This window comes from Pieris brassicae, chromosome 8, assembly GCF_905147105.1.
Source record: "Pieris brassicae chromosome 8, ilPieBrab1.1, whole genome shotgun sequence".
Lineage (NCBI taxonomy): Eukaryota > Metazoa > Arthropoda > Insecta > Lepidoptera > Pieridae > Pieris > Pieris brassicae.
In genome coordinates, this window is record NC_059672.1 from 15,285,687 (window position 1) to 15,311,539 (window position 25,853).

The following is a 25,853-nucleotide window of genomic DNA, read 5'->3' on the forward strand; positions in this document are numbered from 1 at the left end:
CTCGAATGGCATCAGGCTACGCGAGTGAAATTAGTATTTGATTAACTATATCTATAACATTTGTTCTTGACCTAAGACTTGTATTGATTTCAGATCCGGCCATCAATTCTTATAGGAATGGAGTTCCCAACTTCGGAAGCGTTGAGCGGAAAGCTGTCAGATAGAAGCATGAATTTAATTCAAAATAGATTTATTGAGGCGACGTCTCAACTGCGGCCGGCCGAACCTGAACCTGAAGGTGGCGTTCAAAACGAAATGCAGCGGTATATCGGGGCACAAGCAGTGTCTGACAAGGTTACATACTATTTTTATGTTACATACACCGTAAATAAATACCATTAGGATCAAAAATTTTATATATTTTTGACATATCAATAAAGCGGTTTCGAAGTCTGGCGAAACAGTATTTGTTTTCTGTAACCCGTTCTTATGATATTCCTAGTCAAATCGCCTGTTTGTCTTGAATCAATGAAACTTACAAAATAGTATTTACCTCGTCCTAATTGGAACGGCTAACATATAAATGCTATTTTTATTTGTGTATTAGTTCGAATTGTGCTTTAATTAATGTTATACTTATTTCGTGTGGAAGATATAGAAAGTTGATTTATTATTACAAAAATATATTATGGAACAGACGTAGAAATGTATTTGTGCCTTGAAGGATTTTGGGGAGTTCGTAATAAATAGTTTCGTTATGGAGTACGAGATGTGGTTGAGACATTAAAAAAAATATCTCACACAAAATTATTTTCATGATAGTTTGACTGGACTGGCTAATGTCCATGTCTTCGTTCGCGTTGGAATTCAAATTCTTGTTAATCAAATTGAAAACAACACAACTTATTTAATTATGACACGACACATACATTATTCAATACCTAAATACCTAAACTTAGTATTTCTCCTGATGTGTCTAATTTAAATTAATTATGAGAACTGCTGATCCCCAAGCGTTATACGGTTTAGGAGAAACAGATCTTCGATTGACTTGGTAGACTGTCCAACTCACTGGGCTCACACACAACATTGAACTAACACGAGTATAGCGGTCTACAGCTAGTATATGAAAAAAATACAAAATAGTTTTTTATAAGAATGATGAGGTACTGATTGGTTATTCTGGTATATAACAGTCGGTAGCAGATTGCGTTGAAGCACTAATTGGAACCTACCTGCTCAGTGGAGGCATTGAGGCAGCCAGCTTGTTATTGGAATGGCTTAGAATTATACCAAAACAGGTAATTATTAAATTTAATAATGAATAAAATAACCTCGGTGTTTTTATTTAAATTTAACGAGTTTATTCTGTTTAGTAGGTTTGTTAGAGTCTATTGTATAACAATAACGATTTTCTACATTGATATTTTCTAATTTAACTAATATTTTGCACTATCAAAACGAAAATTTAAATAACCTGCCAGTATGGTCCACTCTTCTTTTTGTCTCGGTTATAAATGTAATTTTAAACCTTTGTTCAAATATATTTGCTTTTTTGTTGTAGTTATTTTAAGGAATTATCGCAAGGATATATGTTTGTTTTGTTTCCAGGACAATTTCTTAACATACTTCTCGAGGGGTGTAGATACAGTGTTAAAACAGAGAAAAACTACCGAAAACGAGATAAATCGTTTGCTAAACAACACGAGAGTTGACATTGAAAACATCATACAGTACAAGTTTAAGGATCCTTCGCTTTTGCTAGAGGTATGAAAATTAATCCTTCTAGAACCTTCTTAAATTGTATGGGTAATAATGATTAGTTTAGGAGGCTACTTAATTTTTTGTTGTGTGGAAATTTTAGATTTGCTGTTAAAGAAACAAGTGTTTATTATATTTTTATGACATTCTACAAGAAATCACTGCAAAACTAGTAATTTACACGAAGTTGATAAAATCATCCAGAAATTTGTTAGTGTAACTTTGCTAAATAAATTGTTTGTTTGTTGAATTAATTTTTGACCTAGAAACTCTATACTCTTTCATCTCAAACTCAAAATGTCAAGTGCAATAGCCGAAAAATGAAACAATTTCCAAGAAGTATCTATTATTGTCTTTAAATGAGTAAAATTTTTGTAGTCTATGAAAAACTATATAATTTATGGATATCTGTATTATTTATGTTAATAACAACACACTCAAATGAACCGATTAAAAATATTCCACTGTTAAAACGCTACACTATCCCAGAGTAAACTTTTTTTAAATATTAAATAAAATTAGACTATTTGTGCAAGATTGAGACAAGAAAAATGTACGCAATTAAACATAACATTTCATTAATAATCCTCATCCAACAATTGCTTAAACAACTAAAAATTTATATCTTTAAGGCTTTGTCACATCCTTCATACATCCGCAACCGCTGCACTCGGTCATACGAGCGTCTGGAGTTTTTGGGCGACGCTATCTTGGATTTCCTCATAACCGCACACATATTTGAAAACTGCGGCAACCTTAAGCCCGGAGAGCTGACAGACTTAAGATCTGCGCTCGTAAATAATGTCACGTTTGCAGCGTATGTTGTCAAGTTGGGTCTTCACAAGTGAGTCAATAATTACAACGTATTCAGGCATACACGCCTGATTTTTTGTATATGTGAAAATAATAGACAATGTCTTGACTAGGCTTAGCTTAGTAGGTAACTGTCTAATCATTGAACAATTCCCAGGATTTGTTACCAAAACCTTCAAAGCAAAACTATTAAATAATTACAATTTCTTAACCTTCTTTTCCATAATTACAGCAACTTACCAGTAATTCGATAAAGAAAAACCCACAAAAGAGATTCTGCGGAAAAAGAACGGTCTGTTATGTTGTGACATAGGTTGGCTGTAATAATCGTTTTGTTTACTAGTATGAAAAAACAATAAGTATATAATTTTGGTTTGTAAATAAATGAAATGACACGTAATAATATATATTTATTCCAATAAGGGTCTCGCCAGTTCTCTTGCCGCTATGCTTAATTTTTGACTGTACCTCTAGGCCAATCATAAGCTCTTTTTTCACTCCAATTACCAGTTACAGCTATTAAATAAAATATTAACCATCAACAATAAATAATATGGTAACATTACAATAAACTCTAATTATAACATCAATAGTTTTCTGTCAATTTGACAGTTGCTGATTGCTGAAAAGCACTCACGTCAAACACGTCAAGTTATGTAAATAATGTAATTAATTCGAGTACATATTCGTTTTCTAGCGAAGAATAATCAACCTTATATGTATGTATATGTTTTTTAGTATATACTCTTCAAACAAAGTTTAAAAATTTCACGAAAGTTACAAATTTGTAGCAGACATATTCTAAATACTTCAGGTTCCTATGTTATGAGCTGAATCCGCCACTGGAGACAGCAATTATCAACTTCGCAGAACATCAGAAGCAAAGGAACCATGATATTTCTGAAGATGTACTCTACCTTATTGATGAAGAGGAATGCCGCATAGCAGAGTACATCGAAGTACCCAAGGTAATCACGGAACATGACAATTTACAATGTATCTCTAAGCCAGCATGTACTTTTTTATATAAAACAGGTGGCAAACAGGCAGGAGGCTCCCTTAATGTTAAGTGATTCCGCCGCCCATGGACACTCTCGATGCCAAAACTGCTGCAATGTTTCATGGTCTCAGCAATTGTATTTTTAACTTATCGTTTTAAACTTTAAAGATACAAAGAAATATGACATTTCAAATTTTACATTATATTAAAAAAAACTTCATATTTACCCAATTAATTGCACTAGAAACAAAATCAAGTAGATCAGATCAGATTTTAAGAAGGACTTGTTGCAAACTGTTTTTTTGTCATAAATGGTGGTATCCATTTTATATTTAAAAAGCTTAGCTCATATACTATACAGTATACCTGTATGTATTTTTTTACGACCGTAAAAAAACTAATTTGTGAACATATTTGGCTTTTATATTCATTCTTATATTTATGTTATTAATAAAGAGCTGTGTTTTCTTAAAATAAATTTAAAACGCTCGGCTCAACAATTTCGCCATAATTTTTCTACTTTCCTTTCAGGTTCTAAGTGACATATTCGAGTCGTTAATAGGTGCGATATATCTTGATAGTCATGGCGATTTAGCCACAGTTTGGCGTGTAGTATATCGCATAATGTGGAAAGAAATCGCTGCATTTTCGCAATGCGTGCCCAAACAGCCCGTTCGTGTCTTATTGGAGATGATGTACGCATGTGCTAGCTTTGGGTAAGTTCTTAATTACCAAATATTTCGCACAAAAGTAATTATTTTTAAAACCTAACTTGCAACGGATAAAATTCAATAATACTTTATTCAAGGGTAGATTTAAGAAAACATCCAGGAAATAAATATTGTGATGTGCACAATCAAGGCTGTATGTAGTTTATTATAAAAAAAAGTCGAGCTTAAAGTACTTGAAACGCGATTAATATGTTTGAAATGACTTAATGAAGACGAGTACAAAGTGTTTGCAGAAATTGTCTTTGGACTGATATTAATGTTATTTGTAATTTTACAATAACGACAGCGACTCCGACGCTTTTATATACAATTTAAATATCTTTTTATTGCTTTAGTTAAATTGGGGTCACTCTTGCGATGATTCCTAGATTCAGACATTATGCGCTTAATATTTTTATATAAAACGTCACGTTATGAGAATTAGAATAAGCAATCCTGAATCATTTTGCAACATTTAGGCTATATGTGTAATATCAAAATATTGTCTGATAAACAATGAATGTGTCATTCGCCTTAACCAAACACAGTATTAGTCTACAATCGAATGTTTTATTAATTAAAAAAAGTTTTGCTTTTTCACTCCTCCCTTATCTTCGTGTTACGTTTTCAGAGAAGCTAAGACGACTCCGGAGAATAGTATTCCCAAAGTGATGATTCCTGTTTCATACACACGCGACGGGCATAGACACATCAATTACGGCGTTGGTTCCAACAAGGCTCAAGCAAAACGCGCCGCTGCAAAACTCGCCCTCAAAGTTCTCTCGACTTAAATTTTTCGCGTACCCACGTGTAATATTAGATCAATTGATTTTACCACGTATATGTAACCGCACGGCGCATATGAGACGCATATTGGATAATATTCTAGTTTTTAAGGGGATTCTAAAAATTGGGGGTGCATGGATACGCGTTCTCACCGATACCGATAGCAACGCTTAGTTCATTAAAATTAAATTAAGGTTAAATATATCAAGTTAAAGTATTTTTTACTTTTATTAAAAAATATATAAACAGTCACAAACTTTGAATGAGATTAAAGGTTAATTATTAAAATTAAGAATAAAAAGCAATAATTAAAATTAATATTGATAAGATTTTTGTAATTCTGTATTTTATTTCATTTGGTATCGAAAACAAACTACGCGCAGACTAAGCGGGTCAGAGAGAGACAACAAACTGAATAAAACGCGGGGATTCCCCGGGCATAGATATAACAATATGCGCGTTTACATTATTTTTTTAGGCGCGAAATTTGAATCGTTGTACCGGCAATAAAAGTATGTCCGATGCCGATGAAAGTAAAACGAAGGTCAGGACTGATGCGAAAGATTAATTTTGATTTATATATGTCTGTGTTATTTCTTTCCTATATTGTATCGTCTAGCATAAAAAATGTGATATATGAATTGGTGATTTTTAGACTTATCAGTGACTTTGCCAAATGCAATTTTAGATTAAATTAAAATTTTGGACAGCTCCAACGCATCTATTTTCCATTTAATTAGTTGTACGACACGAATTTTTTCGCGGTAAGGCACACCTGCTGCAGAACATTTTTATATTTTTAATATTCCTATATAAATAGTATAGTATGTATGTTAATAAGTTTTGCTAAAAATAGAGAAAGTAAACAATTAAATTAATAAGAATGTTAGAATATTAGTAACAATGTAATTCTCAAAAATGTCTTCATGACGAAACTATACTTATTTGTCACCAATATTATTATTGAATTAGTATCTATACAAAATGATTTATCAATATAATATAAACTTGAATCTCTACTTTCAACTAAATTTGATGACGATATTTATTATTATTATTTATTCACATTTTAGGTTACTATATACATAGACTGCATTTATTTCGGTAATCTAATGTATATGTCGCAGTAAAGTAGTTAAATCAGAGAGTTAATTGAATCTCTAGACAATAAATTAAAGATCGATATTCAATTAAGTCGCTAAAGTTCCGTCAGACAAGTGAGTGAACGAAACGTTTAACGAGTTTCCTAAACGTTCCTAGGCAGCAAGACTAACCTAACCTAACCATTTACAATAAAGCAAAACACGGAATTTCCAAGCTCTCAGTTCTTCACGATCACACCGAAATAACAATAACAAATGAAATAATCATGGCGGAGTCTTGTTTTACATTTTTAATCAACTCGCTATCTTACGGTTAGACAGATAGTGAAACGTTTTCGACGCTGCTATATTTAAATCAAAATGACTAGCGACTGGATTGAATATCGATCTTTAATTAACTGTCTAGAGATTGAATTAACTCTGATTTAACTACTTTACTGCGACATATATACATAAGCCACACAAATTTGTAGAATCTATTACAAAATACGTATCAAATGGTATCTCAAAAAATTGTTTAATATTAATACCATTAAATAGTAGTTATATTGTAATTTGATTGTTAAAAGAGTGACTACCTATACAAATTGTTATTTTTTATAGCGTTAAGTATTGGCTTTAAAAATTAAACATTTCATAATTTCTAGAAGCCGAACGTTTTGTGTCACTACTGACGTATACAAATAATTTTTCATTATGTTTATGATTCTTTATAAGTTAGATAACTCCATAATGCTTTTTAAAGCTTTATATAGATCAATCAAAAACACTTTATTTTTCTCTCTCAAATAGCATATTATAAGACTGATATGTTAAATATATATATATTTAGTAGAATACAAGATACGGACAAAAGTTTACGTCAAAATTAAATTTAAATAACTAGATTTAACATATTAATAATTTTAAATCGATTTACAATGGATTGTCAGTTGACAATACACCAGTTGGTAACCAGATATTTCTTCTCACAACTTTCATAAAACTATATATATCAGTCTTGTATAGCTGTTATTAGTAATTGATATACACGAAGAGTATATATGTTGAACCTTGTGCATTCTTATACCAACAACGTAGAATTTATGAGAGTTACTACTTATTTTTTTTTAACTCGGGATCGTATATTTTCTTTTAATTGTAGTTTATCTCATAGTTGTAAAGACTACAGTTATGTTTATAGAATCTTTATATGTAGGGTAAAATATAATATTTTATTACTGTATTGTCTTTTATTACGTTTCTAAACTAAAGTCTAGAATCTAGATATAATAGTCCAAAAAATATAACTGACTAAGAAAAATAAACTAAGAAGAAAAACACAGTGCAAAAGAGATTGCTATTACACTTTTTAAGGGTTGGAGAAGAGTGTAGAGACATAAGTCGGTGGTGGGCAGAGATTAGATGCGTAATTTATTCGCGTCTTCTTCCTGTGAGGACCCCGTAAGCCTGTGCAGACAATATCGCTGATGTGATTCGTCATTGTATGGAATATTATGTTTATTTCTTGCTCAGTCTTTTGTGACTACAACAAAGTAATAAGCTGCTTATTAAACCTGAGCTCCGTAAAGTTTCCGCCTTCAAGTCAAAAAAAGACTTGAAGCTGCTAAGTCGCAAAAACATCATCAGGGCAGCCCAAGTAGATCGCATCACGCGTGTTAGGTACAAACTTGCTTCGTATTCTTCTGGAATTAAAGTGACTCTTGCTAAAGCGATCCAATCGAACTTCTGTCACGCATCATTGCCACAATTGCCAAGAACCAGAAAGATGGCTCATACAGCAAAAGATAATGCGGATTAGTTCGCCTTCAAGTCAAGAACGTGCCGCCCGTAGAGTTATCAATGATATGTTGCAGCTTAGCAACATTCATTGCTATGCAGACGACAGCACTGGGGATACTTTTAACACTGACCGGGCAGGTATTTCTCGGGCTGTTGTCGATGAGTAGGTACCAAAACAAACTGTAGTCGAAACTCTTCTACGAGGAGTCTCGGACTGGGGTAGAAGTGTCCCAAGAGGACACAAGTACAAAAACAAATCAACTAACAAAAACTTTTCGATTTTATTAGTTAAGATTTTGCCTCAAATTAGCAAAGTGGTTCCGGTGCCTAAAGGTGGACAAAGTGGACCATTATAGACCGGTTGTAATTCTGTCAACACCAGCGAAGGTAATGGAGTCAGCGCTTCAAAAGTGCATTCTCGATCAGGTAGGCTCTCAACCCTCTGACGCCCAACATGGTTTTCGAACCGCAAGAAGCACCACGCAACTTATTAAGCTTCTTGACTTGTGTTAGCTCCTAATATTTATTTAATTAAATTCTAAACATTTTTATGTAACATATTCTTAAGAATCTTGCTACAAGTGCGCATGTGCAATAGTTATTCATTTGACTCGTTCGGTTGTTTACGAATTGTTACGAATTGACTCGACCATCTCCCTGAAGTGGGATGGTCGAGTCGAAGGAGGGAGTTGTGATTTTAAAAGAGGTTGTGACAAGTTTGAAGTTATACAGTTCACGTAAAATCAGTGAAGTAAATTATAGTGAATTAAGTCATCATTGAAGTGTTTAATTTCCTACCCTAAGAACTAGATCAACTACCGCTAACACTTGCATAGTACCAGTTGTAGATAGTGGAGGACAAGTTGATGCAGCCTACTTCGATATGCGAAAAGCATTTGCCATTGTTGATAATGATGTGCTCTTGCAGAAATTGGCCAAAGTTGCCTTCACTGCATCATTGATTCGGTTTATGGCAAGTCCCATGACAGATAGGGAGCAGTATGTGGAATTTGATGGCATTAAATCTAAGAAATATTTCACTTGGTCTGGCGTGACACAGGGAAGCAATTTAGGACCACTAGAATTTTTGTAAATGCTAAATTCAACTTTGTTTGTCTTGGGTATGGTGGGATACAACAAGTTAGAGGTAACGAGGGACCTTACTATCACTTTATATTTTTTTAAGTTCCTTAGGGGCAAAATATATAATGCGGAAATGTTAAAGAGACTGGGGCTGCGTGTTCCAAATAATCACTCTCGGCGTGGTAAGCGATCGCAATCCCTCGGGCGCCCACGAACTTAGAGAAGCACCATTTACGCGTGTCTTACACACCCTAAATATTGTGCTTGTGAGACAGATGTTTTTTTTGCACACTGGCTCAATTCACAAGAATTGCATTATTTAAAATGTTATGAAATAGTTTAGATTGTAATTTTTTACTTGTTATGTTTTTAGTTCAGTTTTCTATGGTATTAGTATTAAGTTACTGTATAAACATAAATATATAAACATTAAGATTTAGATTAGTTTGTCAACATTTTATAAAAGAAAGAAAAGTTGTGAATTTACTACATTTTATCAGCAGCATCGATGATAATTACTTGGAGGCAATACATTAATGGAGTCTGGATTGTATTATTGATATATTCTATATAACTTTGTAGCCAGTTATAGATATACAAATTACCAAATCAATTTAGAAGACAAGGGTCCAATTCAATTGTTGGTGGTTCAGGTGTCAATAAGAAGATGGAAGTGTTTGCTTATTTTGACAGTTTTATATATCCAGCTTAGTAAGCTTTTAATATTTGGTAAATTCATGACATTAGATTTTGTTTAAAAAAAAATGAATTAATAATAATAGCTTAGAAATTATAATATAACAATTTCAAGAATTTCATATATCTAAAGAATGGTATTATTTTATTATTATTATTTCTGCTTAGTCAGAAGATATTCACACTTTAAGATTAAATATAATGATCATCAGATCAGTTTGAAATGTAAGATGGAATAATAATTGACATAATTAAAAAAGACCAATAAAAATAAAACATTGCCACATCAAGTGATATTTATTCTAATGTTAAATTACAAGAAGTAGGTGCTGGGCCTCTTGTAAGCAAAGGTGTTGAGTCGCTTGTACTGGTGCACACGCTTTGGGAGCGGGAACCTGATACGGCTGTTGTGGAATTGCTTCACTTGAGGTCTGCGGCAGGCAGCTGCCTTGATGACCTCCACTTTGATGATCTAAGGAAAATGATTATTTTATTAATATTACATTACATTCATGGATGATCAAAATTCTACATTATTCTTTTAAATAAGCTAAATTATTTGAGTTCCAATTGTAAAACTGTTTTCCATATCTAACAACATTAAGGTTAAAATGGTATATCTACCATACCTGAATAGAGTGTGCCCGAGCTCTATGTCTAGCTCCCATGTCACGGTAGCACTGTGTCACTGCTCCCCCAACGGATAAGTCACGGTACTCCCTGTACATGTTGTGTACGCCAGAGCGAGACTCATAACGTAGCCATATACCAAAGTTTTTTATTTTGATAGGGCTTTTCTCTGGAATTTCCTAAAATTATACAATGAAAATTAATCTATGAATACTACAGCAATAGTAATATCCTAGTTTTTTTTGTACTATAGGTTTGAATCCAAAAAGTGTATGATATTGCCTTACGAATAGCTTTACTGCTACTATCAATAGATAATTAATAAAAAATATAAAAGGAAAAATATTTTCTTTTATTTTGTGTGTTCATAGTAAAGAGTAAAATGTATGACAAAACAATTTAGAAAATTAGAAATTATGCTAGCCTTATGGCTAGCATAATTTCTAATTTTCATGTTGACTCATTATTTGACTTTTGAATAATTCTTCAACCTATGCAAGGACACATTATGAACATTCATAGTAAAAACAAATTCTTTAAGATCAAATTTTTTCAGAAATAGCGTTTAAGAGGAGTTACACAAAAGCTAAAAAACGCAAAGCATCTAGTAACATAAGTAATGTCATAAAACCGTATTAGCATGTATCAAGAAGTATTAATAATGGATCAATGTGTAACTCGAATATATACATTTACATTAATGCGTTTTTTTTTTTATTTTACGTACAATAGTTTAAAAAAACTTACCCGGATGGAAACGATTTCTCCAGTTGTTTTTTTGAACTTCTTCAGTTGCCTTAAAAAGTACCAAAATCGTGACTTAGCTACAATTTGGTCTGGCGAGAAGATTCTCATTTTATACAGTGGTGGCTTCGGCTCACTGTCCGATGGCAACTTACGGCCAATGACTTCATATTCCTTCAACTGAAATTATCAAATTTGATTTAAAGTAAACTATACAATTTATAAAAAAAACATATATAGCATTGGAGAGGCTGAAATAAATTAATAAGCTACAACACATAGACAACATGACATAACCTAAAATATGCATACAAATTTATTTATGTTCGAAGGTTAAAAAACAACAATCAAATAAGAACATAAGTAGTTTCATTTATAATAATATAGATAATCAGCATACCAACCAAATTCAATTAAATTATCATGAAAATTACTAATGAAGCAGTGCGGCAACGTGTACCATGCACTGTATACAAGCAGGACTTCACTTTATTCACATAAGGAAGTTAAATGTATTAATCTCTAAGTATTACGTGTATACATATTTTGTTATAATTAATATAAAACAATCACTACAATTTATAAGCAACAACTACATTTAATTAAAAATCTTACCTCGCCTTTAGCTTTCATTTTCGGTGATTTTAGCTAAAAAGAACTGTCAACGGAAACGGAACATTCATAAAAGGAAGATGGCGGCATTGTCTTTGTTCTATTCTACTCTCCATTACCAATATCCACAGACTATATCAGTTTAATGTCTTTCTTCTAAATTTTTATTTATGTATTTTTTTAATATATATACATAGAGAAATAAACTTATGTATGTGTCTGTATATAGTAATATAAGCTAAATGGTCTGAACTGACGAATACATTATAGTAATATTATAAAATATAGGCCTGTACCTGCTTTTGCTCGCTTCCGGTCCCAAGTAGCAACTTATTCCAACAGGTCCAACCATTATTATTATATATTACGACAAATTTACAAAATACCTTGTTAAACTATATACTTAAACCATTCTCGTTAATCTTTTTATCTCTTAATGACTTTCAATTAAAAATTCATGCAACAGTATATTTTAAGTTTATTTGTTATTTTTAATTTTTATTCTATATTCATAAATTATTTCATTTGTGTGACAAACACTTTTATTTATGAATGATTGATAAATAAAATACACCATGCATCTGAAAAAGTAGACATACTGCTGATAATGTAAAAATAATATATCTATTAACGAAGTAGCTGGTCAAACCTCAAAATTTTATCGTTATGTTAGTTTTTTCAACGCATTCGTTTAGAAAACGGCAACCCAAGTAAAAGCAATTTTTTATAAATAAGGAAAAAAGTCAGTACCCCCAAATTTTCGGGTATAAATTCAAGTCAAGTAACATGGAGGTATGAAGATTCAAGACACGGTCAACGGCAACGCAGGGGGTCTAGACAAGATGGCTTAACAGTAGTTTATGTCGAAAGTCGATCGAACTTTTATAAATGACTACATAAGTTTAACTGAAATTGGATTTATATAAACAGAGACAATTCATTTTCATGTTTAAAATTCAATTCAGGTACATAATATAACACTTAAATTAATGAAAAGTTAAGACTTTAATACAACTTCTACATTGGTGGTTTCTGTTAATACTTGTTGTTATCTTATTCTCTTCTCTTTTTCTGAAGAGAAAATATTTATTTTGTTAGTACGTTGATCAAATAGAAAACTAATAAACTCGTTTAAGATACTTCCAAGGTTTATTCAGTAGGTAAAATTAATATTAAAACTTTTCACTTTATTTTAAACTTAAAAATATAGTTAATTCGCTACTTTGTTCTTTATTGTCAATTAAAGTTTTTAATTATCAAACAATGTCAGTAATTCCTACGGGACTTGGATTCAAACTTCTCATTCATTAACAATATTATGATAAACTTCTCTATATTAACTTATACTAAATGTCTTACGATTACTTAGTATTGTTCACTAGATTTTATATAATAAATCCACTTGATTTGATAAATTTAAATCAATATTATATCAATAGCTTCTAATATATTTAGAACTTCTAAGTATGTTCATTAGTGTCTACTTTCACATCTGATATATACAAATGCACTATAATTTTACTTTGTGATTATATGCAATTTTAAATGGTATAAAGTTTACAACAAACATGTATCTTTACCTTACAAGTTACATCATGTGTTTTTCAAATTAAAGAATGATTTCATTAACTTTACATGCAAAATAAATATCAATAAAAGATATCGAATATAACTAGGATGTTCGAATTAAAAAAAAACTAGCTTTAAAGGTTCATGTAAGAAATATTTACCTGTACTAATTTTTCTGACATTCTTTTGGGCTTCCGATTGTCGACACGAGCTGTCATTTTCATACATATTTAGTTTTCGACTTTCTACATACACTACTGTTAAGCCATCTTGTCTAGACTCCCAGATCGTTAGGCCGTGCTGCAATAACATTGTTTGTCACTCTGTATCATAGAATACATTATATAAGTAATGTACGAGGTATGAGTCTTTCTTGTCTGTAGTATAAATTGCGCGAATGATTGAATGACGACTTTTAGTATTCAGTCAGTGTTTTGTGGTAGGAAATGTGACGATTACGGAGAGTTTCCTCGTTTATTGTATATTTCTCCAATTCAGGATTTAAAATTAACAATAAACTGTAATGTGAATATCTTAATAAAAAATAATAATGTTCAGGAGAAACGTATCACGCTTAGTAAAGTATGGGCTTTACGGGAGTGTAGCTATAGGTGGTGGTGCATTTGTAACATCTATTTACCCAGACGCCGATTATAATTCTCTACCCATAGTGAGACATACTAGAGCTGCCCGAACTGCTCTAGAAATTAGTCAGATGTATAAATCAATGCTTTATGGTAAGAATTGGGATAAAACATCAGAGGAATATTTGAAAGTGCGAAGTGAGGCTCATAAATTGGGAGCAGAGAAACTACTTGAATTATGTAAATCAAATAAAGGTGTATACATTAAAGTTGGACAACATGTTGGTGCTCTAGAATACTTGTTACCCTCTGAATATGTAACTACAATGAAAATTTTACATAAAGATGCACCAAGAAACACTGTCGAAGAGCTATATAAAGTTTTAAAGGAGGACCTAAAGCAGGATGTAAGGAACTTAATGGTTTTAGAATTAATTTAATAAAAAAAATTATTGTTACTATGATAAGTCTTGATTCATATTTCTGCATATTATTTCAAATCAATTTGTTTTTTCATAAATTTTTATTTATGTGTTTCAGCCTGCTGAAATTTTTACTGAATTTGACCCTGAACCTCTTGGTACTGCATCACTTGCGCAAGTTCATAGAGCAAGGTTAAAGGATGGAACAGAAGTAGCTGTTAAAGTTCAACATAGTTATGTTAGAAAAAACACTACCGTTGACCTCAAATGGATGGAACTCCTTATAAATATAATGTCAAAAGTTTTTCCTGATTTTCAAATGCAATGGTTGGTTGATGAAACTAAAAAAAATATTGCCAAAGAACTTGATTTCATGGAAGAAGGTAGGAATGCTGAAAAAGTTGCAGAAGTATTTAAAAACTATACCTGGTTGAAAGTACCAAAGATATTCTGGGAATTTAGTACAGAACGAGTTCTTGTCATGGAATATCTCACTGGAGGCCAAGTTAATGATGTTAAATATATTGATGTAAGTATATTTCAGAAGTTCTTAATAGGAGGGAAAATCCTTACAGTAATGGTTAATAATATATGTAAACAGTATGAATAGTTTTTTTTTGTTTTATCTAGAATTCTTAATAGGCCTAGTAATGTATATATATGTATATCTCCAATTGTTTAAAATGTCTTATTTTATTAATATATTATTTTCATTTGTAGAGTCACAATATTAGTAGAACTGACTTATGTACAAAATTAGGTGACCTATATTCACATATGATATTTGTTACTGGTTTTGTACACAGTGATCCACATCCTGGTAATATTATTGTTAAAAAAGAACCTGGAGATAAAGAAGTAACAATTTGTTTATTGGACCATGGTCTATATGCGGTAAGTGCAGTAAATTTATTAAGAATAAATATTGATAAGATATTTTTTTTTAATGTGAAAAATTTAGAATTATTTTACAAAATACATTTAATTGTTGTGTCACTTACACTAGAATAATAGTGTAAAATATTAAACAGAATGAATTCAATTTAATGAAATCAAAAGAAGTCATCAGTAAATATTGTTTCAGCAATTGTCAGACAAATTTCGTTACCACTACTCAAAATTGTGGCTCTCAATAATTGCAAAAGACAAAGAGGCTATAAAATTCTATTCTGGAAAACTGGGCATTAACGAGGATTTGTATGGGCTGTTTGCTTGTATGGTAGCAGGAAGGCCTTGGGATGTCATTATGAAGGGCATTGACATAACGAAGCCATCAGCATCTGAGGTTTTTCATTTTTTAAAGAGGACCAAGATTTTAATTATGGAATTTTTGTTAATTTTAATTGTCTTTTCAGAAAGTTACATTTCAAAATGAGTTACCCAATTTCTTAAATCGTGTCTCTCAATGTTTAGAGTATGTAGACCGGCAAGCTCTACTTATTATGAAGACAAACGATTTGATACGAAGTATCGAGTATTCATTGGAAATGCAAGATAGAATGTGTGGTTTTATGATTATGACAAAGTGTTGCACTGAAAGTGTTTATAAGCTGGAATTAAAGGTTAGTATTTGTAATTCTGTAGCTCAAAGAACATTTAACTATTAACTAATATGATAACTAACTAAAATGATTACACTATCAAAAAAAAATGTTAAAAAAATCTTAATTTATAAGCAGTTCATGCCTCAGGTGGCTTTCATAATTTAAAATTCAAATAAATATAAAGGTCTGTTATACAGTCCATACTAATTTACATTCAAAGTATGCTTTAGCGTAGATACAATATATTGAGTTCCTTGTTCCTGACTTGAATTTAAAATAAGAATGCTCATGCGTTTTATAATTCTTGTGAGTTCAAATTAAAAAGAGCCAATGGTATATATGCAATACAGCTTTAAATTATATTTAAAATTTCTTACGATTGTTAGTAAAATATGAATTTTTGTTTCTTTGGTGATACAATAAAATTGTAATTAGATAGTGAAATCAAGTTTTGGGTGTTCATTGGCCAATATTATCATTCTGGTATTAATAACTATAATCTACTCTAGTTGTTACATAACATTAGTCAAATAGCATAATGGTCTTGTAACTTTGAGGTGACTTGCGTGAGATTCTAAATCAACATCTATTTAGATGTAGAGTGATTTTTTTCTTATAATTATATTCCTTTACAGGCTTTTTTTAATACGCTTATTAAATTAAATTAACAATATTAATGAGTATTTTTATTACAGGACGAAAATTCTCAAGTGAAACGACAATTATTAAGTATAAAGTACCTTTGGTCTCTTTGGGTCCTCTATTTCTACGCAATCTATTTAACAGTACGAGAGAAATGGAATATGTGCTTCTACAACACAAATCGTTGTGCTTCCGTTTAAGTGTCAATATATGAAACGAAAAGTGTATATTTGAAATGATGAATGACCCTGTGCCTACTTTTGTATAAAAAACTTAGCGCAAATTATTTATTGAAATTGTATATGCAGTGATATTTATGACTTGCGGTGTATTTTTGGCTAGTCACGCGATACACTTTACCTCTTCAAAACGGGAAAATTTATATAATTAAGTTATAGTCGTATTTACAATTTGTACATTTTGTATATACCAATTTAAGTATCGTGTAGGGCTATGCTAGTAGATAATTTGTTTGTACACGGCTATGTTGAAAATAAATCAGTTATATTTTTCATAAAGTTTTATTTAAATTTGTATTTTATTTTCCAAATTTGATAACTTGTTACTCAACACGATGAGATCATTTTGAATTTTGAGTAAAATATTAGTGAAGTTATCACGACTTTTCCTTCCATGTAATTTAAAGAAGAGCGATGTCGATGAAATCTTTGAACCAACTTCGTTTTTGCAATCTGAAGGCAAAGTGTTTGCGTTCTTCGTATTTATTGCCGTTGTCTTAGAAATTGGTGTACCTGAAAGGTTATTTAAATTATTAATCAGAATCTATATACGTAATTCTGTTTCATGTAAAACGTAAAACAAAAAATCCAGTGGCGCTATAACCTTTATTAAGTCTGTGCCTCAGATTGAACATTGATGTGATCATTAGCTATTTCTAAAAGGCAATTAGACCAGCCACACAAACTTAACTTTTTGGGTCGAAGTCACGTCGGTTTCCTACCAAGATAGTGTTAAGCGAGCACATAGAAAGCCCATTAGTTTACAGCCGGGATCGAACTTACGGCCTTAGGCATGATACCGCTGAGCCACAACAACACTGCTTAAAAATACAGCTCTTATTATAGTTAATATTTTGCCTCATATACTTTCTAAACTATAAATATGTATATAAAATAGAATATATTTTTGAAACTAAAAGTTTACCAGTTGACTTTGCACTACTATCATTGTGGATTTTCTCTTCAAATTCGGTGCCACTTGAACTGTTTCGGTTAAGTATACTACTATCGCCCATTGTTAACATGTTCTTATGGAATCCAGAAGTATCTACAAAAAATTTAAACGTGAGGCCTTTTTGCGTCGATGATAAATTTGATTTTACATAGGTATAAAGTGGGAATTATTATTTAAATGTGTAAACCAAACAGTATTACGTCATACCGATTACATTACTATTTACATGGTTTAGTATGTTTGTATGTTTATGTTATTTTTTACCAATTACTTTACGATAATAATGTTTCAAGACAATTTATAAGCAATGCGTATTTGTAATTATAGCTATTAACTTGAGGACACCTGAATAAACTATTTCATCAGTAACATAGTTTGTAATATGTGTGTGGGTTATACCACGACAAAAAAGTCTGACTAATAATAATAATGAAACATATACAACGTTTTAATAGTATCGTAACCAAATCTCAAAAACGAAGAAAACATTTCCCCGCTTTTATTTATTTACACTTCGTTACAGTACAATAAATAAAAAAAAAAATTAAACATAATTAAATCAAAAGGAGGGCAACTGGCGGCCTTATCGCTTTCGAGCGATCTCTTCCAGGCAACCACTGTGAGTAGAAGTGAGTAAGAAAAAAATGTATTAAATGTATTAAAAATTGGGGTTGGGTTTGGATCTATGCTTCTACGGTTTCCAGCACGACATGCTTGCATTAGCATGGTAGCATAGGTGCAAACCCACCCTACCACATCCTTCTGATGGGTAGGGAGGTGTGGTCTTGGGGGTAGCGCAGGTCGCTGTGATCCCCAAGGCAAGTTTGGTGGTTGCCTTCCCGAGGTTGCCAACCCTGTTTTTGGTCTAATACCCTATGTATTAGACGTAACTAAAACCACCAAGCGAACTTTTGCAGGGATGTAGAGGTCATGTCCTTGCGAGTTCATCATCCAAAATAAAAGGACGGTGGACAGTAAATGACCTCCCGCGTGTCTGTGCCGTGCGCGGGGACCCGTACGGGGGGATGAAGGAGTCCTGGAGGTTGAGTGGAGTAGTGCGCCGGTACAGTTGTGCGCTGCACACAACACACCTCTTTGGTCTGGATTTCCCCTCACACGGGAGGCCGTGCATTAGCTGACCACGGTCAACCGGCTGTGGTATCCCGTAAGAGGGCTACCAAGCGAGAGTCGGGGTGTGGGTGGGGGGGGCGTCGGCGTGGCACGGGACTCGGGGTGAGTTTGCATCATCGTCTCGGGATGCGAACAGCTCCGTACTCTCTTGTGGCGTGCGGACGCGCCTGCCCCTCTACACGCTGACTCTATACCGAAGGAGTAGCTCTGACGTCGCTTGCTGAGCAAGGGACGTCCCCGACTTGAGGGCTCCGTGGCGGGTGGAGAGCTCCGACGGTGAATCTAATTCATACCACCACATGGATAAAGAGACAAAACACACAAACCAACAAAAGGCTGCATCCACAGATGCGCCTAAAACTTACATAAACAGGGTTACGTCGCAGGACGTGTTGAGGTGCAAGTCACCAGTGACACGATACTCTGATGCCCCTATCTCGCAAACGGATGCTCCCAATAGGGCAGCGTCCGAGGCACCAAAGGAGAGGGCAGCGGCTGAGGAAGCGCCAAACCGGGATGCACCCTTAACCGTGCCCACTCCAATGGTATCTCATACACCACCACACGAGGATGCGTCCACTGTTGCGGCCAGGCTGACTGCGTCGTTCGAGCAGAAGATAGCAACTCCGAAGGATGATACAGCAATGTTTGCGTCCATAGGGGGGGCATCCGAAGCAAGATCGATGCGGAAGACCGAGGCTGCGACGGTGAGCACGTCCAGTGCACAAACCTCGACCATGGACATGTCGGCCCTGAAATCAGCGATTCAGGAATCGACTCCCAGAATGGTCCTAAGCTCCTCAAAAAGGCGACGGCTCAGGAAGGCCAAAAGAGCGACGGAACAGCAACAGCTGATTACCGGCTCTCAGAGGATACCTGAGAATCCTGGAACTGCCCCGCGGTTACCTGCAGGACGCGGGAAAAGGGCACCGAAGCCGACTGGGTCCTCTGCCGCGCTCAAGCCTATTGGCTCTAGGTGCGGTAAAGAACCTAGAGGGGGTTACCAAACCAAAAACCCAAACCAAACCAAACAACAAAGAAAGGGCCAGAAACGCGATCGGCCAGAGGAAACCGTGACACCGACTGGGGAGAGTAAAAGGGTCAAACCTAACAAACTCCGGCTGGAGTCAGGGGCCTCGGCCAGTTACGCGGAAGCAGCAGCATCCTACAAAGCCAACGAGCTTTGTGTTGCCGTGATGACTGAGCCCTTTATAGACATGACACAAGAACAGGCAGATAACATCCGCCTACAAATCGAGGGTAAAATCCAAGATGAGCTCATGGCGGATCTTGAAGCTACCCTAGCAACTGAACCCAACGACATCAGATTCCGGGGAAGAGCCCACTTCTCAGATGGTGTCCTCAAAACTTGGTGCGAGGATACCTACACGCTGGGATGGCTTACCGGAGCATGCGATGTCATCAACAATCCGATACCGGACACCAAACTGGTGGTACGGCCTCAGTCAGACATTCCGAAGAAGGTGCCGTGCTTACTGCATGTTCCAGAGTTCACGGCGTTCAGAGTGCACGGAAACTTTACGGAAACTGATCACCAGGCAAAACCGCCACCTAAACATCAGATCTTGGACCCTGACTCACGAACGTAGAACACAGGACCCGACAGGCGTATCTTTGTTCCTTCGTGTTCCGGAATATGAGATCTCAAAGATCAAGGCACACGAACGCCGCATCTACTATCTGATGGGGAACATCTATATCCGAATTCTGGAAAAGGATGAACCCTCAGTGGTAGCTGCCGCCACAGTAACTACTGCCAGTACATCGGGGACGGGATCCTCGGGGCCAAAGCCGCCCTCGTCAACGACGGAGATAGCCGCGGTTGCCGAGGTAAACGTCCCCATGGAGACAGTTCAACAACCACCCTCACCGGTGCAACTAACCTCGGATGACGAGTTCTTTCAGGAGACAGGGGGGAGTGAATTCAGCGACAGCTGTTTGCGCTCCTCCCCCTAACCGGACTGACCTTATCCAGACCAACCTCCAGCACAGCCAAACAGCGTCGGCTTCACTACGCAGACTGCTGGAGACCAACCCGAAGACCATTGCCGCGATCCAGGAGCCGTGGATCAGGAATGGCAAGGTATGCGGCCTGGGTAACACCGGTGGTAAACTTTTGCTGGATACCTCAGTAAGTAACCCAAGAACCTGCATTATCATACCTAAACATGTACCAGCATACCTAATTAACGAACTGTGTTCAAGGGACCTTACAACCATTAGGTTACCTAGGGACGCACATCCAGACATCGTCCTGGCGTCCTACTTACCGGGTGACGAGGACGTGCCCACTCCAGAACTCGGCCTTCTGGCTGACTACTGTGAGAGGGAGAAACTGGAGCTTATAATCGCAGCAGACTCCAACGCGCACCACACGCTATGGGGTAATGCAAATACCAACGCTCGAGGTGAGAATATGCTTAACTTCATTCTTAGCAATAATCTTATCTTAGCAAACAGCAGCTCTGAACCAACCTTTATCAACGCACGCTCGCAAACCATAATCGATCTAACAATGGTGACCTCTGGTCTGTCAGATCACATACAGGATTGGCATGTCTCCAGAGAGCTATCATGTTCAGATCACAGGTGGATCCGCTTTACAATCAAAGGGAGCTACCTAAACCACAACCACGACGCATACCTCGGAGAACTGATTCAGTAAAATTTTACAGTATAATCGGCTCAGAGGTAAGCAAACTAACAATACCAACCACCATTGATGTACAAGACATAGACAAACATGTAAATAACCTAACGTCCCTACTCCAGACCAGCTTTGAACGGTCGTGTCCCCTTACCATGCCTAGGTGGGGGAGTAGACATAACTGGTGGTGCCCCGAACTGGAGAGACACCGAAAGAAGGTCAGGAAGCTGTTCAATAGAGCAGGAAATACCCGTTTACCTGCCGACTGGGACAAGTACACAATCGCGAGAAGACGATTCAAAAAACTTTTACGTTCTAGGAAGCAAGAGTGCTGGAGACACTTCTGCACCAGCATTGAAAGCAACAACCAGGCAACCAGAGTGAAATCATGCCTCTCTAGTGAGCCTTATCACTCAATCGGTTGTCTTAAAAAACCTGATAAATCATTTACAAAAACCGATGCAGAAACATGTGAACCACTGATGGAAACACACTTTCCAGGCTGCATAATTGCCAACGACCAAGCATGGCAACCCTACTCAGAAAGAGCCACCACCGACTCAGACTGGAATGTAACTCACAAAATAATCACAAATGAAAAAGTAACATGGGCAATCAACTCCCTCCTACCATTCAAAGCGGCTGGCCTGGATGGCATCTTCCCAGGCCTACTAAGATGGAGTGGAAACCTTTTGGTGGACTATCTTGTCTCAATCTTCCGAGCATGTATAGCCCACCGCTACATACCTTTGAAATGGAGGGAAGTGAAAATAATATTCATCCCAAAACCAGGCAGAGAGGACTATACCCAGGCGAAATCCTTCAGACCCATAAGCCTCACATCTTTCCTGTTAAAAACAATGGAGAGGCTTGGAGATCTGGAAATACGTAGCTAGGTATCGCTATCCAAATTCCTGCACCCAAATCAACATGCCTACAGCCCAGGCAAGTCAACGGATTCATCACTCCACAACGTTGTGTCTCGCATTGGCGACTCCCTGAAGTTAAAACAGTCAACCCTTGGTGCATTTATTGACATCGAAGGCGCTTTTGACAAAACAAACTTCACAAGCATTACCAGAGCACTCGTTACATGTGGAGTATCATCAACCCTGATAGGGTGGATAAACAACATGCTAAAACAACGAGCTATACAGTTCACTGTTAATTCCACGACACGGGGCATTGTCAGCAGAGGCTGTCCGCAAGGTGGTGTCTTATCGCCGCTACTGTGGAACCTCGTAGTTAACGAGCTCATCACAGAACACAACGCTGGCAACCTCTACACAGTGGGTTATGCGGACGACATAGCTATCTTGATATCGGGAAGCTTTGAAAGTACCCTATGCGATCTCATGGGAAGGGCTTTCAAAGTAATTGAGAGATGGTGCAACAAGCACGAGCTATCTGTCAACCCATCAAAAACAGAGTTAATACTCTTTACAAACCGGAGGGTTCTGGGACCACACAGGCTTCCAAAACTCTTCAACACACAACTCAAACTCAAAAATGAAATAAAGTACTTGGGTGTGATTCTGGACAGTAAACTGCTCTGGAACAAACACCTAGAACACAAACTGAGCAAAGCAACGATCGCCTTCTATCAATGCAAAAAGATGCTAGGCGTGAAATGGGGCTTATCGCCTAAAATAACATTATGGCTATACACTGCCATAATCAGGCCAATGCTGGCCTATGGAGCCCTGGTTTGGTGGCCAAGATCTGAACTTCAAATGGCGATCACGAAACTGGGACGCTTCCAAAGGCTTGCCTTGTCCGCTGCTAGCGGTTGTATGAGAACAACTCCGACCGCAGCAATGGAGATAGCCCTGCAAATCTTACCTCTAGACCTACACATACAGCAGGGGGCGGCACTAGTGGCCATCAGGCTTATGGTATTGGACCTATGGGGAAAAAACCACTACAGTTCACACACAGTGATTCTCAACAGGGCAATAGAGTACCAACCTCTTATAGCTGCGCCATGTGACAGAATCACTAATCAATTAATATTCAACAAGAAATATCTTATACAACCGAGAGAAGAGGAGCAAGATCAGTCGCCCCTGAATGAGCTACGTATATACACTGATGGTTCAAAAACAGGGTGTGGCTCAGGCGCTGGTATTTTCTCCTTTGATCTCAACATCAACATACACCTACCTCTGGGCACACAAAGCACAATCTTCCAATGTGAATGTGTCGCTCTAACCGAAGCAGCCAGAGCCGTACAGCGGATGGGAGTCAATGACTTTTACATTAAGCTCATATCGGACAGTGCATCCGTGCTGATGGCGCTCGGTAACGAAAACACAAACAGCAAATTAATACTGGAGTGTCACGAAGCACTGGAGGCAATAGCTCTAACAAATAGAGTTACCTTACAGTGGATTAAGGGACACAGTGGCTCTCTCGGCAACGATGCAGCCGACGAGCTTGCGAGAAGAGGCTCTGGTATGATACCTGCTGGCCCGCATCCGCTCCTCCCCTTGCCCTTCTCGCTAGTTCGAACCTGGATTCGCCAGAGATCCACTGTACTCCAGAATCAACGATGGTCGCGAAGTGTAGATTGCAAACAGTCCAAAATGGCTCTGCCGGCTGTGAACCCGCAACTTACTAAGCGACTTCTAAACCTGAACAGAACCAATCTCAAAACAATCATAGGGACAATCACGGGCCATTGTCTCCTTAACAAACATCTTTTCGTCCTAGGCGCAACAGACAGCCCCTTGTGCAGAGGCTGTTTCAGCGCAGAGGAATCAGTCACCCACGTAGTCCTGGAATGCGAGGCTGTGGCTAATCAACGTACAAAAATCCTCGGAACAGTGAGGTCGCTCCGCGAAGCCTGTGAAGTGCCCGGGAGACTTCTGTGCTTCTGGAAGGAGTTGGGCTGGCTATAAAATTAGCCAGGGCTTTTACGCACAACGGACCGACTACGTGTCTAAGTGCGGAAATTGAGTCCACCTACCTACCTACCTACCTATGTATTAAATTACATAAGATTGGCAAGTAGTGCAAAAATACATGTTATACACATTTATTAAGACAAAACTAAACAGGAACAAAAAAAACAAACTAAACTAAAAAGATGATACATTAAAATAGAAAGTAAAAATACACATAAATCACGATAATTTAAGGTAAGTCTCACGTCACTTAGTAGTTTGTAAGAAAGTTAGGGATACGATGTGGACAGGTAATGTTTGTACAGTAGAAATTTAAAGGAAGATAGAGAAGGAGCTAAGCGAATAGGGACGGGAAGTGAATTCCATAGCCTAACTGCAGAGACCTTAAAGGAATCGCCAAGAAAGGAGTTATGAGATGGGATTTCAAGGGTATAGTAAGGGTAAGGGTAAGGGCTTTCGGTTTTCTAATGGATGTACACTGTGTGTAAATCGAACCTATGTGTTATACAATTTAATACTATGATGTTAGGGTATTAATTGGCGTACATGACTGGTTTCCTGGTAACCACACTTCTAAAATGTAAGGATGTTGTGGTTCATTTCCAGTACGCAGATATGTCAACGGTAGCTCTTTGCCATCCTCCGATTCTAGTTTAATAATCTCATCGCAATAATCTGGCAGATCTAATAGATGCCACACTTTTTGTCTGAGCACTGAAATTGATGCTGTTGGCTTTACGGCTATGTAGTAGAGTTTGTTGTCTAGCACTGCAAGAATAAACTAGAATGATGATTCGATGCCCATAGTTCCCGGATAAATGAAGTTAAGCTAGTTAAGTTTCGTTTTTAACTAAGAGTGAAGACTCATACAGCCTATTGGTATTCTGATTTTGAGACGCCAGCCGCAAACATGAGCAGTGAGTGGCATGAGAATGTTATCAGTGCAAATTAATTAAGGCAGAATGCTTGAACCGATCTTGATCAATTTGGTACATAAATAATTCGGAATACACATATGTTACTCAAAAAAAGTATATTATCGGTAGATGTTATATCCAAGTTGTCCAAGTCACGGGCAAATACTTACATAATAAACCACTTACCGCCTAAATCATGACGTCGAATTGTTAAAAATGTTATAACATCTTTTTTAAATAATTTACTCGGCGCCTTCAATATTTTAATGAACGACATCGCAAAAACATTTCATAAATTATTCATCTCCTATGATAAAATCAAGGTTATAATTTGCTAAAGTATTTAATAACATATTTAACAAAATAACTTCATTGCATTTTTTAATATCTTGATTAAAATAAAGAATCACAAAAAGTATATGTTATAAATGAAACATAGCAAAAAGTTATAATAATTTCTCGAAAATTAAAGCGTCTAAATCAGATACATCTTTGACAACTTCTTTCTAGCTTGATATCAAATAATATCATATATACTTATTTTTATTTTGTTTATGATAAGTTCATAAACAAAATTAATATCTAAACCGAATCACAAATCAAGAATTGTGTATCT

General features: G+C 35.9%; 4 protein-coding genes across 5 annotated transcripts in view; 2 read left to right on the forward strand and 2 right to left on the reverse strand.

The window, feature by feature from the left end:
* Positions 1-6,237, forward strand: part of LOC123713521 (endoribonuclease Dicer) — a 37,380-nt gene extending 31,143 nt beyond the window's left edge. For both annotated transcript variants that reach the window (XM_045667230.1, XM_045667231.1), the window contains 7 exons: positions 94-294; positions 1,137-1,241; positions 1,552-1,707; positions 2,334-2,545; positions 3,329-3,482; positions 4,046-4,230; positions 4,856-6,237. In XM_045667230.1, coding sequence (XP_045523186.1) covers positions 94-294; positions 1,137-1,241; positions 1,552-1,707; positions 2,334-2,545; positions 3,329-3,482; positions 4,046-4,230; positions 4,856-5,015 — 1,173 coding nt within the window. In that variant the 3' untranslated portion in view covers positions 5,016-6,237. The remainder of the gene's footprint in view (positions 1-93; positions 295-1,136; positions 1,242-1,551; positions 1,708-2,333; positions 2,546-3,328; positions 3,483-4,045; positions 4,231-4,855) is intronic.
* Positions 6,238-9,952: 3,715 nt separating this feature from the next.
* On the reverse strand, positions 9,953-11,768 carry LOC123713688 (60S ribosomal protein L18a). The gene is made up of 4 exons (XM_045667495.1): positions 11,664-11,768; positions 11,052-11,228; positions 10,304-10,483; positions 9,953-10,146 (listed from the first exon to the last, which is right to left on the reverse strand). The coding sequence occupies exons 1-4, from the start codon at positions 11,679-11,681 to the stop codon at positions 9,988-9,990; spliced, it is 534 nt and encodes a 177-aa protein (XP_045523451.1). The 5' UTR covers positions 11,682-11,768; the 3' UTR covers positions 9,953-9,987.
* Positions 11,769-13,542: 1,774 nt separating this feature from the next.
* Positions 13,543-16,803, forward strand: LOC123713032 (aarF domain-containing kinase 1). The gene is made up of 6 exons (XM_045666509.1): positions 13,543-14,220; positions 14,354-14,764; positions 14,956-15,129; positions 15,320-15,520; positions 15,591-15,797; positions 16,475-16,803. The coding sequence occupies exons 1-6, from the start codon at positions 13,780-13,782 to the stop codon at positions 16,619-16,621; spliced, it is 1,581 nt and encodes a 526-aa protein (XP_045522465.1). The 5' UTR covers positions 13,543-13,779; the 3' UTR covers positions 16,622-16,803.
* A 125-nt stretch (positions 16,804-16,928) lies between these two features.
* Positions 16,929-25,735, reverse strand: LOC123713033. The gene is made up of 4 exons (XM_045666510.1): positions 25,424-25,735; positions 24,867-25,088; positions 17,586-17,708; positions 16,929-17,173 (listed from the first exon to the last, which is right to left on the reverse strand). The coding sequence occupies exons 1-4, from the start codon at positions 25,512-25,514 to the stop codon at positions 16,947-16,949; spliced, it is 663 nt and encodes a 220-aa protein (XP_045522466.1). The 5' UTR covers positions 25,515-25,735; the 3' UTR covers positions 16,929-16,946.
* Positions 25,736-25,853: the final 118 nt, after the last annotated feature.

Excerpts from the sequence above, each read along its gene's own strand:
- LOC123713688 (XM_045667495.1), bottom strand. Across the intron at positions 10,484-11,051 it reads GAGAAATCGTTTCCATCCGG|GAAATTCCAGAGAAAAGCCC; the intron begins GTAAGTTTTTTT and ends GTATAATTTTAG. Across the intron at positions 10,147-10,303 it reads CTCGGGCACACTCTATTCAG|ATCATCAAAGTGGAGGTCAT; the intron begins GTATGGTAGATA and ends CATTTTCCTTAG.
- LOC123713032 (XM_045666509.1), top strand. The coding sequence starts at position 13,780 with ATGTTCAGGAGAAACGTATCACGCTTAGTAAAGTATGGGCTTTACGGG. Across the intron at positions 15,521-15,590 it reads CGAAGCCATCAGCATCTGAG|AAAGTTACATTTCAAAATGA; the intron begins GTTTTTCATTTT and ends TTGTCTTTTCAG. Across the intron at positions 15,798-16,474 it reads TTTATAAGCTGGAATTAAAG|GACGAAAATTCTCAAGTGAA; the intron begins GTTAGTATTTGT and ends TTTTTATTACAG.
- LOC123713033 (XM_045666510.1), bottom strand. The coding sequence starts at position 25,514 with ATGTCGTTCATTAAAATATTGAAGGCGCCGAGTAAATTATTTAAAAAA. Across the intron at positions 17,709-24,866 it reads GTTACCAGGAAACCAGTCAT|ATACTTCTGGATTCCATAAG; the intron begins GTACGCCAATTA and ends AATTTTTTGTAG. Across the intron at positions 17,174-17,585 it reads TAGTAGTGCAAAGTCAACTG|GTACACCAATTTCTAAGACA; the intron begins GTAAACTTTTAG and ends ATAACCTTTCAG.